This window comes from Columba livia, chromosome Z, assembly GCF_036013475.1.
Source record: "Columba livia isolate bColLiv1 breed racing homer chromosome Z, bColLiv1.pat.W.v2, whole genome shotgun sequence".
Classification (NCBI taxonomy): Eukaryota; Metazoa; Chordata; class Aves; order Columbiformes; family Columbidae; genus Columba; species Columba livia.
The window spans coordinates 58,223,835-58,245,324 of record NC_088642.1 but is presented as its reverse complement, the minus strand read 5'-3'; the positions used below and the strand labels follow the sequence as shown (position 1 = coordinate 58,245,324).

Here is a 21,490-nt window from a genome sequence, read left to right as displayed (position 1 = left end):
ATGGAAAGGCATAGGCTCAGCTATACTGGCTGATATTGCCACATTCCATGGTGACTGTTTAAGTTATTCACTGACATTTGCCTCCTTAATATATGCAGAGAAACAACAAAAGACATACAAACATACACAGGGGTTAATTGTATTTTTGAAAGTTTATTTGCTTTGCATAGAGGAAATCTTTAACTTTTCTGAATTTCTCAAGCACATAGAAACCTCAGGTAATTTTTTCACTTTGGATACATAATGACAAGAAGATATATTAAACCTCAGTGTGTAAAACCTGTGTTTTATGAAGAGAGTTGAGGCATATATGAAGAATTTCTTTAAAAGAGCTTGCGTGTATTGCAGGAACAGGAACCTTAGTTATCACTTCCACATAAAGCCACCAGGATCGTTTCATAATCCCCTTTGAGTTCATCCTGTCAATTTAAGCACAAAACCCCACAATGGTTAGGATAACGGTCTCAAGTGAAATAAATGTCAGTAAGCATTCCATATACATGTACCAACCATGGACCCTTCACCTGCATAAGTTAATCACTCGATAATACATATGTGTTAGCCACAAACTGAGCTTGAACCACATACCCTCATTGAAATTATTCCAGGAATAAACATACACATTTCCAGAGTAGAACAAAGGTAGGCCACACAAGTCAAAATCCTGGGAGGCCTCATTGCATAAATAAAGACGAGAAGCAGAGAAGATTTCTGTCCACTGAGGAGCATATGGTTTTCTTCTCTAGGTAAAGTGAAAATACGTTCCTTTATCAGTGTTGTCCAATGTTTGTTAATATATATATATATACACCTTGCATGTAGGCTTATCTCAAACTCAGACTAATCCAACCATAATAGCTGATTCAGCATAGGATTGCTTGTTCAGCTCAGAAGCAACATGCATGATATGCATTAAGTATGCATTGAAATTATTACACATGCTGTTTTTCTCGAATTTGAGTTTACTTTTCTGAGACATAAGAATTGTTTAGTGTAGCAAATCTATGCCTCAAGGCATTTGGATGTAATAAAGACTTTAGAATATGCTGAGGTGATGTGATTGCATATCAAAGTAGACATCACACACACACTACTGGTGGAAGACTAAGAGTCATCTTTGGCACCTACCTGAAAAAGTAGCAGACAGCGATAAAAATTAAAGAGGTATTTTGATGTATGTGGGTAGTATGTTTCTACTCTAAACAAGGTGTTTATTTGGTTTTGTTTCATTTTTTAACGTTATCCACTAGCTTCGACCAACCTGCTTTGCAAGTTTAGCTTCTTTCTGGTCCCTCACTGGCTTAAATTTTCTGGAAAATACTTTGGGTGTTCTGTCCCCTTTAAGAAGGAGGTTTTACTTAAGTCACCTGGAAAGCAGGTGTCATAACTCTCAAGTTAACTAGGTGTTTCTAGGATTACCTCAAGTGTTAAAAGCCAATAGGCAGTTGCACCAACCATCTCCCACAGAGGTCTTAGTGTAGTCATCTCCACTCTTCTGCCAATGTACTTTTTCTCTGCCCCAGCACAAGAAGACGATAAGACGATATTCTGAGACACGTGGCACAAACATTGCTATAGCTTTGGCGACAAAAACTTTGCCCTTGCAATGTCGATCATGGGGAACCTGGGTTACTCAGCTACAATGAGTTACTCAGGAGGACTTGGTGACTGAGAAGCAGAAGAATTTACAAACCTCTACTGAGCTTCCGAAATAATTTACTAGTCCTGTATTTCATACATCACCTGAGAGGAAACTTACCATAATGGCTTGGCAGAGAGAAATGCCATACATCTTCTTGTAGTAGCCTTTGATCTCATTCATATCCACTTCATGGCGTGAAACCATGATTCTGATGAGGTCTCTGTGCTGTGTCCCAAAGCCCTGCATAAAAGTAAAAGGAAAAAAAGAAGTTAAAAAGTTTTTCTGTCATTGAAATACATTAAAGCAGGTTCTGTGTGTTAATCCATGAGATTTCTTTCTGGGTGTACACAGCCCACATCCCATTCCCTTAACATCTCTCAGGAGGGATTCCTCTCATATCCCCCTTCTGTGCCCTATGAGCACAATTCACTTCTGGCAGCCTACCTCCAATCCTGGATTTCCTTTCTAAGCAATTCTTTACCTGTTTTCTAACAAGAGACTCATTCTTCACAGTGATTGCTATATGCCAGAGTCAACGTAGATTTCACCGCCTTTTAACTTTTTTTTAGGTGTGTGATGAACCTTATTTTCATAAAGATTCACTCGTTTTTTTCATCTACCGTTTCTAACCAATTCACTGGAGTTATGAAAGTACCTGTCTGCTAAAATGTTCCAGGAGCTTGCTAGGTGCCATAGACAATCTAGACTTCCCTGCCTTTCAGTATTTTTTTAGGAGTGCAATGAACTCACAGTGCTCCTAGCCAAGTCACAGGAGTATACTAGACCATTTCAGGATCTCCAACTGACTCACTCAGCCCAGGTTCCAAATTTTCCAGAAGGACCATGGATGGCTTGCCAAAGATCAGGCTTCTACAGCACTCCTGTCCTGACCTGTAAGTGCTTTTCTATTTAATTTTCATTTATATTTTTCTGGTTTCATAGAAAAGTTCCAGTTGGCCTTCTGTCACTGTCTAGAGTAAAAGATAAATGTGTGGATGGACAGATGCCTTCCTGAGTACCCATAGCAAACAGACAGCTACTCCTATGGAAAGACATGCAGAGGTTTCAAAGGAAATAACAGAAAGAGAGAGAAGAAAACACTGAAATTCTTTCTGTCGTCCTGTTTTATCACATAAAGAGTTTAGAGATCTCTAGATAGCTGGTTATTTTTCAGCTTACAAAGCACCCCATCTTTACAAAGGGAAGTTCTCTCTCTGGGTTACCTTCATTGCCATGTGGAGTTTTTCAGCAAAGAAAGCTGGTTTGCTTGTGGCACATTTCACTGTAATGAAACAATGAGACAATGTCACACCTCTGATACATGTCACGAGTAACAAAAGGCAAAGAATATCCTATTTATCTCTTTCTTTGTTCCCTGTCTTCAAAATATGGGAGATTTAGCGCTTCCTTTCCTCTATCTATTCTGAAAATAATTCAGTAAGGAAAGAAAAATTGCAAGACTGTGCTCCCTAGTTTACTGCCACAAAATTAAGAAAGATGTTGCAGTTCCCAAAAAGAAGGAAATGAAAACAGAGCTGGAGGTTCAGATCTGGTGTTCTGTAAAGCAAGTTACACTGAATACTTGCCCTTCACTTGTGGTGTTTAGGGGCATCTGATGGGAATGATTCCTTAATCCAAAGCTCCCCTGACCGTGATACAAAAACCGAGAACAAAATGAGTGTCTGGCTTCTGATTCAATCACTCATCTACTGGTAAGAGGGACTTAAGTGAGTGACTGCCTCACTTTATTGTTCATGAGGATGATGGCCTTCATGTATAGCTATATTCCAAACCTTCTAAGGGTGTTTTCTAGAACAACCTTACAGAAGGAAATTTGCTACATTTTTAATAATTGTCTATTTTAAATATCTTTGAATAAAATTCAGAGGAGTTCTGGCTTTGTTTTTCTGGAAACATCTTGAACACATTTGGATCTTTGATACATATTGTGGTTCTTCTGACAGCTCTTTTTGGCATATTGATTTTCTGTAAGGGTCTTCCTATGTTGATAACACATCTGTTCTTACAAGAGCTTTCTCTGTATCAGGAGAGATATTTCTGGTCACTCATCAACTTGAACTGACTTTAAATAACTGAAATAAATCACTATCCTCAGACTAGACTTTCCAAAGTATAATTTAGCAAATTTCTCAATGAAACACGATAAGACCAGAAGGGCTTCCTATCAGAGCAATTGTGATGGAAGTAAAAAATAGGTTATGGTATGGTCAGTATATCTACAGGTTTATGATCTGCAGAACCACTTACCAAGGGCAGTCAGGCATTTCTCAATATCACCCTTCATCTCCATATCCACTGCCTTGTTCATGTCATGCTTGCTGTATTTTGTGTACTTCTGAAAGACTAAATGAGGGAAGAAAACTCCATGAGCAGTGATGAAAATACAGTGAAATCTCTGAATTGCCTCTGCCTTATTCTGCCCTCACTGCTGCAGCAGTGCCCACAGATGACTGATCGCAGGCCACCTTTCTCCTATTTCCTGGCCATCACTGTGTAAAGAACAGTGTTACTGCATGGCCTGGGTGAGTCAGCTTAAGGAATGGGACTTTGTTGATATGGTAGCATTGGTGTTCTCACTGGTAGGGACAGAGGTGGTCTAGTGACTCTGCAGGACCCTGTGACATTAGATGATACATCCCCACCCAGGGCAAACTGGCCGAGGAGCAGTACCATGTGGGGAACATATAGAACCCCCACCACATTGATCCTTTGGCCTTGTGTTCACTAGCTCTGTGAGACCTCATCCAAACAGTTTTGTTAACAACCTAAATGATATGGCTCATCACCGGTATAGAAAGAACAGCCAAGCTGCCAGCAGCACCCTTAGTTAGCAACCATGTGTCCTGTTACAAAAAACAGCAGCCAGAGTCATGTCTTGATAATCTGTACCTTCCCTGAGTTCATGAGTAGGTCATATTCAAAATACAATCTCTGTAAAAACAAAAATTTTCTTCCAACCTACCCCTTCGGAGATGTGGGTAACTTCTTGCAGTAAGAACAGTAACAAACACATTAATATCTGTCCCTTTCTTTTGCTCTCCTGCTTCATACAAGGCCTGTCATAAAGAAACGAAAGCGGTAAATTTAACATCAACATGGTAAAGCATGAACAGAAATACTGTACTTCTGAGGCTGCCAGCCAAAAGCAGCCATTAATGAACATTAATGAACAATAATGAACATTAATGAAAAGCAGTCAGTAATGAACTCAAGCCTTTGATGGAATCCATAACAAAGCCCCTCAGAACCTCAAACTAGCTCCATCAAGTAATATTTTACTTGTGTCATAACTCTACCTAGACGGCACTATGCAGCTGCAAAACCTACCTTTTGACTTTTACAACCACCATCTAGGTCTCTTGGATATATTACGTTCTTGGATGAAGATAATTTTCATATATTTTGGTATGCTTCCAGTCTGCATGGGTGTTTGGGACTAGTAGGCTTTCTTCGGAAAAACAAAATTACCTCTGATATGTTACTCGACAACTATGGAAGAGCAGCCTTAGCACCAAGCACTCCTTGTCTTTCCGGGAGGGAATTAATGGAAAGTAAGAACCAAATCAGTCTCCTTCCTTTTCCTCACGTCCTCAAACCTCTCTTGAAGTAATAACTGAAGACCTCCTCAGATCAGCAAAGAAGATTTAACAATACTCTCTCTCTACCAAGAGCAATAGTATTGAAATTTTGAGCTTAGGCAGAGTAGTAAATTACTGAACTTTAGTTTCTAGGGCTGATGACAAAACTAAACTCCTTCTGTAGCAGGAATAAAAGCAGTATTGCTCAGTGGCCTTTTCTTGGTCAGATTTTAAAAAGAATATAGTTTTAAAGTCAATCTACACTTGTATTGTAACAGTGATGTAAGATTTCACAGTTGAAAACTCAGGAAAGACTACTAACTTTTACCAAGATTTCAACAAAAAAAGTCACACTAATGGTGGAAGAAATAAGGGAAAGATCAGTGACTTATTTTAGAATTATTCAGAAAATACTGTGAGCGTTACCCAATAATCCTGAAAGGTTCATCACTTTGAACCTATAGTTATGGACACCATACATATCGATACCAGAGTTCATGTTGGTCAAGGCGTGGTAGCTGGTTCCACCTACACCTGAGCACACCGTAGCCCCTCTATTAAATGATGCTTTACACGACCTAGAAGAGGTTTTGCAGAAATGTTTCTGGAGCTAGATATTAGGATGAAAAATTCATTTTCTTCAGATACCGAAGCTTACTTGAACATTGTAAAATACAGGGCGTTTCAAAAGATGAACACAATTTCAAAGCAAATAGGTATCAAATTGAGTCCATCTTCTTGAAACACCCTGTAGTGTCCCTTCAGAAAAGATTGCTACAGAGTGCATAAGTCTCTGTTAGGTACAGAATGCACAAGATGCAGGCAGGACATTTGCAGCCAGAGTTTGTAGTCTCAAGTAAGTCAGATGAAGAAAGACGCTCTGAAGAGTGCCAAGTGTGGTCTCACCCTGGCATCCTTTTCAGCAAGCTCATCATTCACATGAGGATTTTCGCATCGGTCAGCCTATATAAACAAACAAAAAATTAATTTAATTTGTTCTCACAATCATCCAGTTCGTCACAACTCGGCATTTTAGAGTTCTGCCCTACCATCCTCATACATAACTCAGGACATAATTGCAGGTAGATGCAGTTACGTCAATCATTCTGTGAATAAAGGTGTATTTTTTTATCAGAGTTCACATTCTAAGGCCATCAGCAACCTATTTCTGAAGTCCTACATTAAAATCCGCAGGAAGTATTGCTTCTCATTGTGCAGCTTAGGGTTTGGAAACTGATTTCCTGGCTGCTGGCAATTCAATAGACTCCTTTCTCATTGTTTTGAAAACAAAACCTGAAAATCAAAATGATGCACATGGACGTATCCAAATATTCTCCTCTGCACATGTCCAAGCTTCATAGACATGTACTCAAGAATCATGGAATCCATTTTTAATGGATTTTAAAAGGGTCTTTTATTGGGCAGCTCCAGTGTTTAGAGTCCTCTGATTTTGAACAAATTCACACAAGACTTGTTTGCTCCCTGTCACAGTATCTAACTACTGGAAGCATATCTTAGCAGCAAGCCAAAAGCCTTGACTCTGTAATTGAAAGCACTTCTTCTTCTTCTCTTACTAGTCTATTGACAGAGCTTCATCCCTGTTGTTTTTTCACATTCTTAACAGTTACTACATGCGCACACATACACACACAAGAGTCTTAAAAGCATAACTAATAAACGCTGATAAACATCGCTGGTTTTTGTATTGCATTTGAGATAAAAGCTCAACATCCCTTGGTTAAGAACAGTAACACATGGTCTAAGACATGTAAATTAAAAACAATGCAAGGAAATAGATGTTACCTGAGTGCTTAGCTATTGTGTGCCTTCTCTAATATAGTTATAACAACGTTCATTTTTTATTATGAGTAACATCACTCAAAAAACTTAAGCACAGCATACCTTGGCAAGAGCAACCAAAGCTTTCTGAAAGTCTCCCGATGTGTCAGAGATAATGTCTTGTGTCAGGTCTCTCTTCAGTACTGCAATAAAACCAAAAAGGGTTTGTGGTTCATTTTAAAATTATCAACTAGGTTGACTAGATGATCTCTAAAGGCCTCTTCCAAATGAAACCATTCTGTGATTGTCTGATTTTTTCAGCCTTTTCTTTGGTTCCCACTTAGATATCCCCACTAGCCATGCAGTTTTCTTACTTTCTCTCATTCAGCTTTGAGAGGCAACATATATTTGTCACATGTCCTCTAAGCCCTCAGATGTGTTGTGAAATGGGAGGCTAAATGCAAAATCTGCTAACAAAGTCCTCCTCTAAGGTCTTGTGGGTGGCATTATCTTAAGCTTTTGCTTGTGAAGCACAAACGAAGGTTTTGAAATTATTTCTGAACTGCTTGTCTTCCATTCTCACCAACACTGAACTTAAGCACACGACTCTTCTGAAAAGTCCAAGCATTACTTTTGGCTTCTATCTGAGACTATTTGAGAGGCAGCCTCTCAGAAAAGTTAGCCCATTGTCTCAGAAACCACCGTTTATGTAGCCGACACTGACTTGTGACAGGAAACTCAACACCAACACAGATGAGAGATACCACATTCTGTGTTAGTTATCTCTTCAAAGATTGCCCGACTTTACTTCACTGGTTGCTCTTACCATGAATGTCACCTTTTTTTTTTTTTTTTTTTTTTTTTTTTTAATCAAGCAGAGATCAACCAAGGCTATTTTACAAGAGAAGAAAAGCAGCTGGATTTTGTTTGCATCCTAGAAGGCGTTGAAATGCATGCCTTATTCCATGAGAAAGCTGCAGTTCTGAAGGTGATGATGTGCCTTTCCCTTCTGAATTGGGATCTACATAAACCGGAAAAAAAGTCAGTATGACCTCCATCCCCTGCAACTTTATCAAGATTACATGAAGCTTCACTCACAGCCTACCTTGGTGCCTCAGCTTCTCATAAGAAGTGAGGGTATGACTGTAATGTGCCTGCTATAGCGTTATACCATTAATACTCCTTTCTTGCTCTGAATTACCTTCTTTATAGTATCTGCAGGCTTCTCTGATCTCTTTGTTGTTTCTTGAGGCCAGAATCTCAATTAAGGTATCTTCATCAGTTCCATGCCCCTGGCAAACATGGTTGAATTTTTAGAAATGCTACTTTATACCACAAACTTAACATTTAGAAGATCAGAAATAAGAAGAAAATCAAGGACTTGGCTTTGAAGTCCCCGTGTGGAACAAGAAAGAAAAACGACGAACACTGTGCTTCCATACATTGTTGTGACGGCAGCTCTTTTAGAATTAGTTACATATCACATCTCATGTCACTGGCACCCAAAAGAAGCACCGAAGGGACCAAACAGTGCATATCAAACACATGAATGTAAAGCTTACAAAGAAAAATATTTCCTTTCCCTTTTTGTTTTCTCAAACGTAAACGTATGTTAACACTAGAACTTTCGACCATGGCATCTGCAACCAGTTTTCAGAAGGCAGAAAGAGTTCATTCTCAGAACAGAATACCATTTGCAGCCAATCTCCTCCAAGCCTGAAATTAAGTGGAGATTGCTGGATATGGTTCTGAGAACCCGGCTTACAGGTACAGATTTATTTTACAAAAGGGGGTTCAAATGAAGACAGGACACAAGCTTTAAAATCCAAGTCCATTGTCCCTTACAGTCCCTGACATTATTTATACTCTTCAGGAGAGTTTTTCTCAGAGTCTTTTGACTTACCTTCATACAGGCTCTTAATTCTTCAGCGTCAAACTGAGCGGGAGTTTTGAGCAGAGCCACAACAACGTCTTCCAGGTGGCTTTTCAGAACTCGTTTCATGGCTTCTTCCAGACTCTGTGACAGGAAGCATAAGGAACACACTAAGCTAGAGAGAAGGGTAAAAAGCTGCTGTTCAGCTACAGTCCAAACATCAGGTCTAATCTCCGAGGATTCTTAACCTACATCATTCCTTTAGCTACTAGAAAGAATGGTGAAACCCTGCTTGAAGTTTTTCATTGGTCTCCTATGTGGTAGTCAAAGTGGCAGGGTTTTTCAGTAAGTACTCCGGAGAGTTTTCACACAGTCAGTTCAGCCATGTTCTCTCATTCACACATCAGAAGAAGACTCAGAATAGGCTGCTTGTTTTTTCAAGAGAAGAAATTGCTATATTGCTGTTATGATTATGACTGACTTGCTTATCTGGATACCATTTTAATTCACCCAGTTATTGCACAGAGGGTGCAGAATTTGCAGTGGAAACCATGGATGTACTATCATATCCTCCTATTTAAATCTGCAAGTCCTGATGTTAAGATTTGGGCTTTCTTCATTCTAATTTGACCGTAACTTAGGGATTAAAAAAAAAAAAAAAATGAAAGCAATTTACAATTTAGACCATTTCTAGAAACATGCGCTTATTTCCAAGATTCTCAGCTGCGAGTACGCGGCTGAGAAAAACATGCAGGCCGACTCAATGTGAATGATAAAGCATGATTCAACTTTATTGCCCGGGATAGCGCGTATTTATACCAAATACCATAATTATGCATACTTGTCTCTATCTAATAGGCTTAGCCCTCAAAAGGTTACATTTACTTACTCTACCTACTTGGGTTTAGTTAACTATGCACATTCCGCATTCCTCTGACCCTTATCTCTTCAAGAACAATCCGCATTCCTCTGACCCTTATCTCTTCAAGAATATGCAGACCCTGCTTTAGTCAGTACTTTTCCATTTCCCCCCTTCCCCACGGCCTAATATTCAAGCTAACTAAGGCCTACTTATGTCAACTAAAATGGGCTCTGCTCGTACAGTTGCTCAGTGGACTCATGTCCACGCTCCTTGAGCCAATTCCTGACACTCAGCAGTTCCAGGGAGTAGCAGTTACACCCCTCAGCAGCAGAAGAACACTACCTCCTGTGCACCCATCCCCACACCAGTGTGGGTATACTTGTGGAACAGAGTTTTGGTCCTACAGCTTTCCTGTCCTGTTTAATTTTTTTGCTGGACTTAAATAGTCAGAGAGATGCCTCCAAGTCCCCTTCTCCATTTCTCCCTTTCTCCCAGCAGGCTGTCTCCCAGGTATTGCTGAAATCTTGGCATTACCAGTCAAGCTGTGATTTAAAGGATCCCCAGGGCATTCAGAAAGATGGAAAGTCAGAATTTTAAAATCTGTTTTTATTTCCAAAGAGTGGCTGCTCTTTTCAAAGGCTGACAATACAGTTGCAGGCTATCATCATTTTGGCACGGTTTTCACAAACTACGGAAGGCAGAGGACTGTGACTTTTGGTTGTATGAAACCAAAGCTATAGGTGCCATCTGAGCCAGCAGCAACATTGATATTCTGGGTACAAATCTGAGCTTGGCTTGAATATACTTTACCTTTCCTTTAGCCTTGTGATAGGCAGCTTTGACCTGCTGACGCTGAGCATTTGTTCTTGTAGTCATGATGTCAATGATGGTGGCTTCATCCACACCTATGAGTCACCAAAAAAACAACATGTCTAAGGCACTGCAATTATTATAGTGGTCTCTAGAGCATCCTTTAGCCAAATAATAATTTTTCCATTTTATCATTTACTTTATGTCATATTTGGTTTTTTTGACACACTAAAGCTTAATCAAAGGAGAAACTAATCACCTACTGACTTACAATTAGTGATTTAGTGAAGTAATCCAACAAATACATTCCCATAGAACACAGAAAACTATGATTCTACAATTTCATATAGGAAGTCTTAAAGTGTTCTGAGTGCAGTACTCACACTATAGAGGAAATGAAAAAGAAATAGAAGGCATACTCATTTAATCTCAGGACTTTGAACTGGAAGAGGTTTCAAAGTACAGGCAAGTGCCAAGTGAGATTTTCATTACAAGAGAGAAGCACAATAGAAGCATTTGCTGCATTATCAGCATATTCCCTGCCTCCCGCAGGGATTTCATTCAAATCAAATAAAAACCTATGAGTATGGTATGTTATAGTATTGATTGATTCTCTAGAAATTAAATATTTACAGCCCTTCCTTCAACATACTTCAGAACTCTAAGATAGTTTTAAGGTTTGAAATTGTAATACAGCATCAGGATGTCAAAGAGTTGAGGTTCTTTACTGAATAGCATAACTGACTGTATTGCCAAGCTCTGGACAACAGAGGCAAATGTCCTGCTTGCCATTGTCTCACACTCTGATATTTTATTCTGTACAATTCTTGACTTTTCCTGTGGAAGTGTCCTAATGTAGCAGGTTCAGTAGTTAGCCCTCTTACCCTTTGCAGTCATAGCTTTCTCCAAAGCAACAACATCAGCTGATGGATCAAAGTTAGTCTGTTGTGGTACTCCATGGACACATTGTGTACATTTCTGCAGAGGGAAAAAAATAAAGAAAAATAATTAGTGCCCATTCGAAAGAATAATTTTGCGAAGAAGCACTTTTAAAGGCCTAAACAAACCACATATTTGGGATTGCCTGTTATAGGACTGTGAAGAAACACACTCAGCTTTGTAACTGTAGAGAACTAAACAGGCTCAGTAATGGATATGCTTAGGATGTATGTATTCCCTTCTCACCTTTTACGTTAAACAGAAAGTACTTCCTATATTGTTTTAGGCACCTGAAGAGTTGGTTTCCACAGGAAAGTTGTTTTCCGTGGGAAAACACTCTGTAACTGTCATGGTAGGCAATTATGTCCAAATTTTAAAGGCTCTGCAACCACAATGAAATCCTACAGGCACTGCCAATGAAGTGCTATTAATTTCCCCACTCATCTGATGCAAATTGGCCGTGTGTCACATTAAGGGACTTCACAGCTGATTCATCTCTAAGGTTACAAGCCCTTCTTGCATGTAAGGTCTTGGAGAAGTTTCAAGTCTCATCCTACGAGCAAGTGGAGAATTGTTACCCAGCTTCTTTGAAATTTCAGATGTAAGCCACACTGTCTTCACAGGCATTATCTACTAGCTGCTTTTGGTGAACCTACTCCTAGATGGGCGCTCCCTAGTCAATGCCTAAAGTGGTCTCAAAATGACTATGGGTGATAAATTCCACTACATGATAGATCTATCATGTGGCTTGCCCCAAATCAGCAACATGACAAATCAACTTACTACATAGAGCCTATAACCCAGTAGCATGACCTCACCAGAATTCCCCTTACTATGATATACGGTGAGATTTTTTAAATAAGGAAAAGCCCAAGCAACCATGCAACGTAACAAACAAAAAAGAAAATAAAAAACACCAACATAAAACAAAACAAAAGAAACAAATCAAAAAACAACAAGCACCAAAAAAAACCAAAACCAACAAACATAAACCAAAACTAAACATTTAATACCAGAAAATAAAAAAAAATACTCAAAATAAAGCAAAATGTATGTGAAAGGCCTTGTCCAGCTTATGCCTTTATATCACTTCTAGGAGTATGTGAATAATGCTCTCAAAATGCGAAAATACTTACAATACATTCCTGCTCCAGATTTTCCATGAACCATGCCTGTTTCAGAAATTCTGATACCACAGCCATGTTGACAGAGTTTCTGGGAAGAGACGCATTATGTGTCAAATAATTTTTCGTCAAGTTACAAATGATTTCCATAATTTTGTTTCCTTTTGGCAGGTGACACAATGCTCCGCAATTGCTTGAATGTCCCTAAACCCTTATCTACTTGCAGAAGTTGTGGATTAGAGATAGAACAGCATGAAGATGCATCTCTTTCCATCTAGTAAATAAATATATCATTTTAATCAAAGTCAAAGTAGGCAAGAGCTCTTGAGAGGGACTAAAGACCTTATTCTGCTTGAGTTGACTATGAAAGCAAAGAAACCACCTGTCACATAAAACTGTAAAACTGTGTCCTGCTTTATCAGAAGCTATGGCTAGTAAGAAATAAGAAGACTGGAATCCAGGAAGCCAGCCAGACCCCTGACAGAGTAGAGGTCCTTCCCAATGCTTTGACTTACGCCACTCTAAAGTGCAAACAGCTCCTGTAAACAGTACCTAGATCCAGGAGCTATGAATCCTGTCAAAACAGTATTTTAATGTAGCATGAAAAGGACTGGAAGAACTGACGGCTTTCTGCCCTATATTTTCTGTCTCTTTTGAGATCAGGATGAAGCCTACAAACAGGGGGATGAAAAAAAATGCATGTAACTACAGAGTGGTGCAAACAGAAGATACTGCAAACAAGTGTGACACTTCTTTCTCGTTACTCCATACTGAGTGCCTATTTGAGAGTTATTCCCTTTAATAAAATATAATCCAGGTCGTGTGTTCTACTTCCTCAACTGGAATGTGTAGAGGTCCCGTTTAAAAGAAAGTGGGAGCAAGCACTTTCAGTTTCTCAGTTTGAAGAATATACTGATTTTTATGCACTTTATCATTCCCAATTGGAACAACCAACATTTCAACTGGACTGAAAAGCCAAAGTGAGATCCAAGTGGGAAGTCCTAACTGTTGCTTCACAAGAATTACTGCACTGGTGTCTTCTGTCTAGCTCCCAGTCCCCAGAATAAGCACCCTAGAATGGGATACATGCACACTTTTAGAAGTTTTGAGAAAGTACTCAATATTTATTGAAAATATTTGAAGACACAAACTCAGCTTTTACACTACAGTCTGTGTCAAATAACACCATTTCTCCATGCCTATTGAACCACCAGAGATACACTCTCTAGTTACTGTCCAATGCTAGACACCAGGATGAGGATGTAAATTAAGGTCTTTACACCCTGTCAGAAAAACAGGCAGTAGATCTAACACAATAATTAATTTTATGGTGGGAGAGTCTACTGAATATGAATAAAAATATCAGATAATGTTTTTTATAATGTTTTTATAACATTATAATAATCAGATAAACAGTCTCACCCTTGGAAGATTTAGTGGAACATTTTAACAGAACAAACACCAGATGATACCGCCCTTACTTACAAGCTTTTGCTCTTATGTTTTGAAGAGATTGCTTTGCCTCATTTTCATCACTTTCCTGAGCAAAGTCCCCTCTCACAACCCAAACCAGCAAACTGTTGTTGAACTGACAACCTCTTCAAGTTTCCATATAAAGCCCACTTGTTTTCCAACTACATAAATTTTTCTGCACATTTCTACAGCAGTCCACTACAGAGGAGAGAGGATTCATAGGAAACAGTCAACTACAAATACGTTTGCTTGCATTCTTTAACGCTTTTTCTGTTTCTTTGTTTGTTTGGGGGTTTTTTTGTTATTTCTTGGTTGGTTTGGTTTGGTTTGTTTTGAGTAATTGTCCATACCCTTTTGAGTACATGAAACATTCCAAAACTGAAAGAATTTCTCCTGCTCACATCCATCTTTTCCCAGCAAATCCAACCCACAGAATATTGCACCAGGTCACGACATATTTAGCATACAATTCTTAAAGTTTGCAGCAAAGAACTACAAAAACTTACCTTCTTCCTCACAGACACTACCTTTCAGGGCAGCACCAGTCAGGAGTAAGAGAGCTGAGGGCTTGTCATGCTTTTATAGCACTGCACGAGTGACCCCACCCAGCAACCACCATGTTCGTACCACCCCAACCATCGGCTGCTTTTGCAGCAACTAAATCTGGGTGCTTACAAAGCACAAATCCACACCAAAAAGTCACTGCAAAATTATGTGCTGGAGACAGCAGGAGCACATTTCAGATGGGAAATGTCAATAAATGACGATGCTTGACATGGCATTTCTCAGATACTGCTTATGTCACTATTTTGAGACAAAGGTTAACATAGTATGGAATACGGTTTCTGCTGAGACAAACAGAAATGATCAGTAAAAACTGAAAAGAATAATATTTGATTTTGGTAAACTACCAGATTTGGTCTTGCCAAATATGCTTCTTGAGGCAGGTGATAACAACTGAAGTGGGCAGATGGACTTTCCCCATGAAATTCATCTTACACAAGGTGACAGCAAAATGTGTTAGGAATTTTGTTGGATGTTGGGACAAAGATCAACAGCCTTTCCATCTGTTTCCAAGGCTGATGCCTCCCCTGCAGTATCACTGTGTTTGTTCTACTTGGCATGCTTTGAAGAAGTCTTAGTTTGGGGTGTATTTGGGAGATGATCATTTGAGATAGGTCCATCTAGAGTTGGGTTGTGATCATGGGTGTTCCTATGATACTATATCATGGGTGGCATACAGCTTCAAATCTAAACACACAACTTCTTTCTTAGTTTCAAGCTTAAAGAATCAAAAAATGATATTAATATGATATGTAATCAATACCATGTAATATTTATTATAGTTTCTCTGTTAAAGGATTTATTTTTGTTAATGTGTTATTTCCCATTCAGATATCATTTTAGCTGTGGACCTCACTGCAAACTTGCAAAGAGAGACAAGATTAAACAATAGGTGTTTGTGCCTTGATACTGATTCAAAATAGTTCAAGGAATTCAAAATGGTTTTTAAGAATTTTCTAACTGGGATTAACTGCAATTTGTTTTGCATTGCACCAAATATTTATCATTCACCTCTCTCTTTCATTATGGATTAGCCAATATTTTGCTAGCACCTCAAGAAATACTGAATCAACATTGACCTTCTGGCAACAAGAACTCCATGCTTTCATCAAACATGCATTTGTTTCTGTGATTCATTCCCATACTTGTTATTCACTTATTTGCAGTAAATACCTTTCTGTAGCTCCATTAATTTCTAGAAGTGTATTTTCTGAGTCTCATTGTAAACCAAAACGTGGCTATGCAGAAGATGCAAAATGCCAGTGAACATAAAATAAACCAAAACAAAACAGAATAGCACATGCTGTACTAGAAATAGGCAGATTACCTGTGTGTGAAGTCATGAAATCACGTCAAGATGCCACCATTTTAGGAACTAGAAGTCCCATTCATCTTGAATGAATTTAAGCTTTGACATTTATTTTAAAGAAAACAGGAATTCATCTTAGGGATGCAGATTGAGAAATTCTTCCAGGATCTCTTCCAACTTCTTAGAGTGCCTTCCAGGCATAAGCCCAGACTCCATGATCATTGTGTGCCGAATTAATTCATAGGAGGAATATCTGAACTTAAATATCTAGGAAGCCTCTAGGAAAGAAAGCTTTGGAAACCCTGCCTACACAAATCCTCCCTATAGTCATAGAGGAGCAAAACAGACCTGTATGAAGGTGAAATTGCAAGAAAATGGAAAATCACTGGGGAAGGCAGAACTCAGAGCACGTGTAGTGGGAACTCTTAAGGAGACAACAAAAAGAAGTAGGAACACATAAGCTTTTTACTGTCCTATATAGTCTATAATACTAATCTGTGGGTGTCTATAGTAACATAAGTGTCATTCAAGAGAAGGGAACACAAAAGACAGAGTTCTTCAAACAACAATATATGAGAGCAGTGGAAAGCTCAGTGTCCTTAATGGAAGAAAGTCTTGTGAAAACAAGCAAACAGACAGACAGGCAGACAGACAAATAAGAAAAATCAAACAAAAGACAAGACGAGGAGAGTTGGTGGTGTGTCACAACTGGTTCTAGGAGGACTGGAGGTAGGCCGTGTCTTCCAGTGAGACCGAGAAGCAAGATGAGAAATCCTCTGTATGGCATAAGAGACTGAACCTGCTGCAAAATTATGTTGTTGTATCTTCAGATAAATAAGACACAACAGTAGCCAGCAACGAATTAATGAGCAGTTGGTGTTTCAAATGAAGGTTAAATTTCTCTCTCTGGGGTTTTAAAGCTAATTTTTGTTCTGAAGTTGATTTGATTCTCTTAAGGAGTTTCACCTCTACTGATATTTCTGAATTAACTTTTTTCATTTAAAGAAGGTTAAAGTATTAAACATTTCCAGATATCTCTTTAGCACACTGTGCTCCTTTGCTTGTTCTTGTATGTTGAAATGAATACCAGTGAGTAGATCTATTGAATATGAACGTTCAGGTTAAAACAATAAAGCATCTCTTACTCCCTGTCTACAGTGAGAAGTGACTATCATGTTCTGAAGCTTCAAAATCACTTGAGTCAAGCTGAGACCTGTTTAGAGTAGCATAGCCCAGGCTTGACTCCCACTACCACACTGAAACAGGAATTTCGTAATAAATAATGGCATGATGATTGAATAAGAGCAAATAAAGTTTTTCTTATTGTTTATATTCAGGATGTAATAAGAACAGTCAGAAAATATTGAAGAAACTAGACATTCCATTTTTTCTTATGAGACCTGACACTAAAAATTCTCATATAACTGATCTACTTGTATGGAGTATTAGAATAGTTTCATCTCTGCTGTCCTGAGGAGCCCCGTACCACTGAGGCCCCAGAGGAAGGCACGACAATGGAGGAGTTCACCTCGGTTCATGAGGACTGGGTTAGGGAGCATTTAGGCAATCTGAACATCCATAAATCCATGGGTTCAGATGGGATACACCCGCGGGTGCTGAGGGAGATGGCTGAGGTCATTGCTGGACCGCTCTCCATCATCTTTGCCAAGCAAATGTTACTCCAGTCTTCAAAAAGGGCAAGAAGGAGGACCCGGGTATCACAATATCACAGTATGTTTGGGATTGGAAGGGACCTCAAAAGATCATCTAGTCCAATCCCCCTGCTGGAGCAGGAACGCCTAGGTGAGGTCGCACAGGGACATGTCCAGGCAGGTTTTGAATGTCTCCAGAGAAGAAGACTCCACAACCTCCCTGGACAGCCTGTTCTAGTGTTCTGTCACCCTCACAATACTCTCTAATATGTAATTTCCCAACCTATACTGGAACCTGGGGTTGTTCCTGCCCAGATGCAGGACTCTACACTTTCCCTTGCTAAATTTCATCAGGTTCTTCCCCCCCAACTCTCCAGCCTGTCCAGGTCCCGCTGGATGGCAGCACAGCCTTCTGGCATGTCAGCCACTCCTCCCAGCTTAGTGTCATCAGCAAACTTGCTGATAGTACACTCAATTCCCTCTTCTAAATCATTAATGAATATATTGAACAGTATTGGCCGCAGTACTGACCCCTGAGGCACTCCACTAGATACTGGCCTCCAACTAGACTCTGCACCACTGACTACCACTCTCTGGTTTCTCTCCTTAAGCCAGTTTGCAACCCACCTCACTACTCTATTGTCTAGACCACACCTTTTCAACTTAGCTGTGAGGATGCTGTGGGAGACTGTGTCAAAGGCCTTACTGAAGTCAAGTAACTATAGACTGGTCAGCCTCACCTCTATCCCTGGGAAAGTGATGAAACAACTTATCCTTGGTGCCATCTCAAGGCATATCAGGGATAAGAGGGTCATTAGGAGCAGTCAACATGGCTTCACCAAGGGGAAGTCATGCTTGACCAACCTCATTGACTTTTATGAGGACATAACAAGATGGATGGATGATGGCAGAGCAGTGGACGTTGTCTACCTTGACTTGAGTAAGGCATTTGACACAGTCTCCCACAGCATCCTCACAGCTAAACTGAGGGAGTGCGGTCTGGGTGATCGGGTAGTGAGGTGGACTGTGAACTGGCTGAATGGGAGAACCAGAGAGTCATGGTCAATGGGGCAGAGTCTAGTTGCAGGCCTGTATCTAGTGCAGTGCCTCAAGGGTCAGTACTAGGGCCTATATTATTCAATATATTCGTCAACGATTTAGATGAGGGAACAGAGTGTACTATCAGCAAGTTTGCTGATGACACAAAGCTGGGAGGAGTGGCTGATAAGCTGGAAGGCTGAGCCGCCATCCAGTGAGACCTGGACAGGCTGGAGAGCTGGGAAGGGAAAAATTTAATGGAATATAACAAGGGAAAGTGTAGCCTCCTACATTTGGGTAGGAACAAGCCCAGGTTCCAGTATAAGTTGGGGAACAACCTGTTAGCAGTGTAGGGGAAAGGGACCTGGGGGTCCTGGTGGACAACAGGATGACCATGAGCCAACACTGTGCCCTTGTGGCCAGGAAGGCCAATGGCATCCTGGGGTGTATTAGAAGGGGGGTGGTTCGTAGGTCGAGAGAGATTCTTCCCCTCTACTCTGCCCTGGTGAGACCACATCTAGAATATTGTGTCCAGTTCTGGGCCCCTCAGTTCAAGAAGGACAGGGAACTTCTGGATAGAGTCCAGCGCAGGGTGACAAAGATGATGAAGGGTGTGGAGCATCTCCCTTATGAAGAATGGCTGAGGAAGCTGGGTCTCTTTAGCTTGGAGACTGAGGGGTGACCTCATTAATGTTTACAGATATATAAAGAGTGACTGTCACGAGGATGGAGCTAGGCTCTTCTCAGTGACAACCAGTGATAGGACAAGGAGTAATGGGTACAAACTGGAACACAGAAGGTTCCACTTAAATTTGAGAAAAACCTTCTTCTCAGTGAGGGTGACAGAACACTGGAACAGGCTGCCCAGGGAGGTTGTGGAGTCTTCTACTCTGGAGGCATTCAAGACCTGCCTGGACATGTTCCTGTGTAACCTCATCTAGGTGTTCCTGCTCCGGCAGGCGGATTGGACTAGACGATCTTTCGAGGTCCCTTCCAATCCCTAATATCCTGTGATTCTGTGACTCTGTGAAAAGAAATATTTCCATATGGTGTTCCTGCGGACTTTCATAGAAACAAGGAACAGGCACAGAACAATGTAGACTGCAATATTCCATGTGAAGATGCAGTTTTTCTGGCCTCCTCCATTTTATTTGTTTTCTTCTCCGTTTAAATATAAGCTCATTTTTGGCTTTCAGCAAAAGAATTTGTATCCAGGAGATTCATTACAATGCATGTGGAATAGCCATTGCTTGTTGTTTTTCTAGCTAAAAACCCAGAAAACTCCTATTTTTGGTCTTCAGTCTTCCTCCAGGCTCTGTTGCTTCAAGGCTGCTAGTCTTTGGGCAGAAAAAACACATAGAGCACAATGGATGACATGGTCATATTCATTCATTACAAATGTGTAATTGTTGGGCTTGTTTCTATCTCAAAGAGAAGAAACTACAAGACATGTTTGTAACTGTTGTAATTTGTCTTATTAAAGAACTACTTAAATTTGCATAACTCAGAGCTTGATTTGCATCCAAGTTTCCTCATAGCATCCTCAAATATGGTGCAGTTCTATACTACAATTAATTATTGATCTCTGGAGCTGCTACAAGGTTTTCAAGAAAATCAAAGTGCTTTGGAACATACAAAGAGGAACACAAGATTCCTAGTCCTAGAAATATATCTTCTCATAATTATGCATGAAATATTGGTAGCAAAATACCAGAAGCAACAATGGAATATGATGGTGATTTAAGAAAAAGACATAAAATATAATCAATTACTAAATGCATTCATTGAAGGATATTTAAAGTAAAAATATAAAGGAGATTTGTGATAGAAAGTTTCTTCCTAAAGTAAGATTAACCAGAACACCAGCCAGAAAAAAGTCCTGAAAGGAGTGATCTAAGATATCTGTGGCACAGCAAATCTGTTTCATTGTGCTTGTTAAATAGGTAGCACAGTCATATTCTAGTTCAGGGCTGGGACCACTGAATAACCCTTAAAAATTAAGTGAGGCAAGAAACATTACAGTGAATATTAAAAAATGGAATTAGAAACCTAAAGTAGCATAGTTAAACATAATTCAGAGTCAAGTATTTTTCTGTGTTGCCATTTTCACCTTTTTAGCAGTAGTTGTAGTTGTAGTGCTAATTGTGTGTCAGATGTCATTTTATTGTTGCAAGAACTTTGGAAACGTGATCTGTAAAATATATTTTTGTAAAACTGCAGATTTGTGAAATTAAACACTAATAATTGTTCAGGTGGCTACTTTTCTCTCTTTTTTTTTTTTTTGTTTTTTAAAGATGATAGTGTGCCTTTATATTTTTGTTTTTTTGTAAAATGAAAAATGACAAAAAAGTTTATTTAATGTAACGAAAGTATTATTCTAGAGAAATATTTCATCTAGGCCCCATATCATGTGATATTCTTCACATCCCAGTGAAGCTGTAGCATATTGAAAACAGAACACTAGAGAAGCTAGTCATAAAAATCAAATGGTTGTGGATTATTTGGAAGATTTCCAATGAAGCTGCCTCCAATCACCCACAACAAAACTGCTTGTTGACTTACTGATACCACAAGATATTCTTTGGGACTACATTCTAAAGGCAAGCTCCTGTTTTTAATGATTTTTGACACAGGAATGGGTACAGAACAGTATCAGTGAAGCAGAAATCCTGAGCCACTGGTCTCACCTGCCGAAGCTGGGTCACACCAGCCTGCAAACAGTTTGTTCTGTATTTGCTTTTGCAACTGCTGAGTAGTACTTGTTTCTCCCAGTTCCTGCTGCTGCATTATTCTTATTAATATAGGAATACATCAAACGTTGTGTGC

General features: G+C 39.5%; 1 protein-coding gene across 1 annotated transcript; it reads right to left on the bottom strand.

Moving 5' to 3' along the window:
• Positions 1–133: 133 nt before the first annotated feature.
• On the bottom strand, positions 134–14,687 carry LOC135577291 (annexin A1-like). Its single transcript, XM_065045999.1, has 13 exons — positions 14,608–14,687; positions 12,641–12,719; positions 11,450–11,543; positions 10,566–10,660; positions 8,924–9,037; positions 8,222–8,312; positions 7,144–7,223; positions 6,148–6,204; positions 4,626–4,719; positions 3,911–4,006; positions 2,866–2,924; positions 1,760–1,882; positions 134–419 (listed from the first exon to the last, which is right to left on the bottom strand). The coding sequence occupies exons 2-13, from the start codon at positions 12,704–12,706 to the stop codon at positions 360–362; spliced, it is 1,029 nt and encodes a 342-aa protein (XP_064902071.1). The 5' UTR covers positions 12,707–12,719; positions 14,608–14,687; the 3' UTR covers positions 134–359.
• Positions 14,688–21,490: the final 6,803 nt, after the last annotated feature.

What these genes read in the sequence shown, in the direction of transcription:
- LOC135577291 (XM_065045999.1), bottom strand. Translation starts at nt 12,706, where the DNA reads ATGGCTGTGGTATCAGAATTTCTGAAACAGGCATGGTTCATGGAAAAT. An exon ending in CTGCAGATACTATAAAGAAG is followed by an intron (nt 7,224 to 8,221) that starts GTAATTCAGAGC and finishes GTTTTATTGCAG; the next exon opens with TACTGAAGAGAGACCTGACA. An exon ending in TTGCTGAAAAGGATGCCAGG is followed by an intron (nt 4,720 to 6,147) that starts GTGAGACCACAC and finishes TCTTTATGACAG; the next exon opens with GCCTTGTATGAAGCAGGAGA.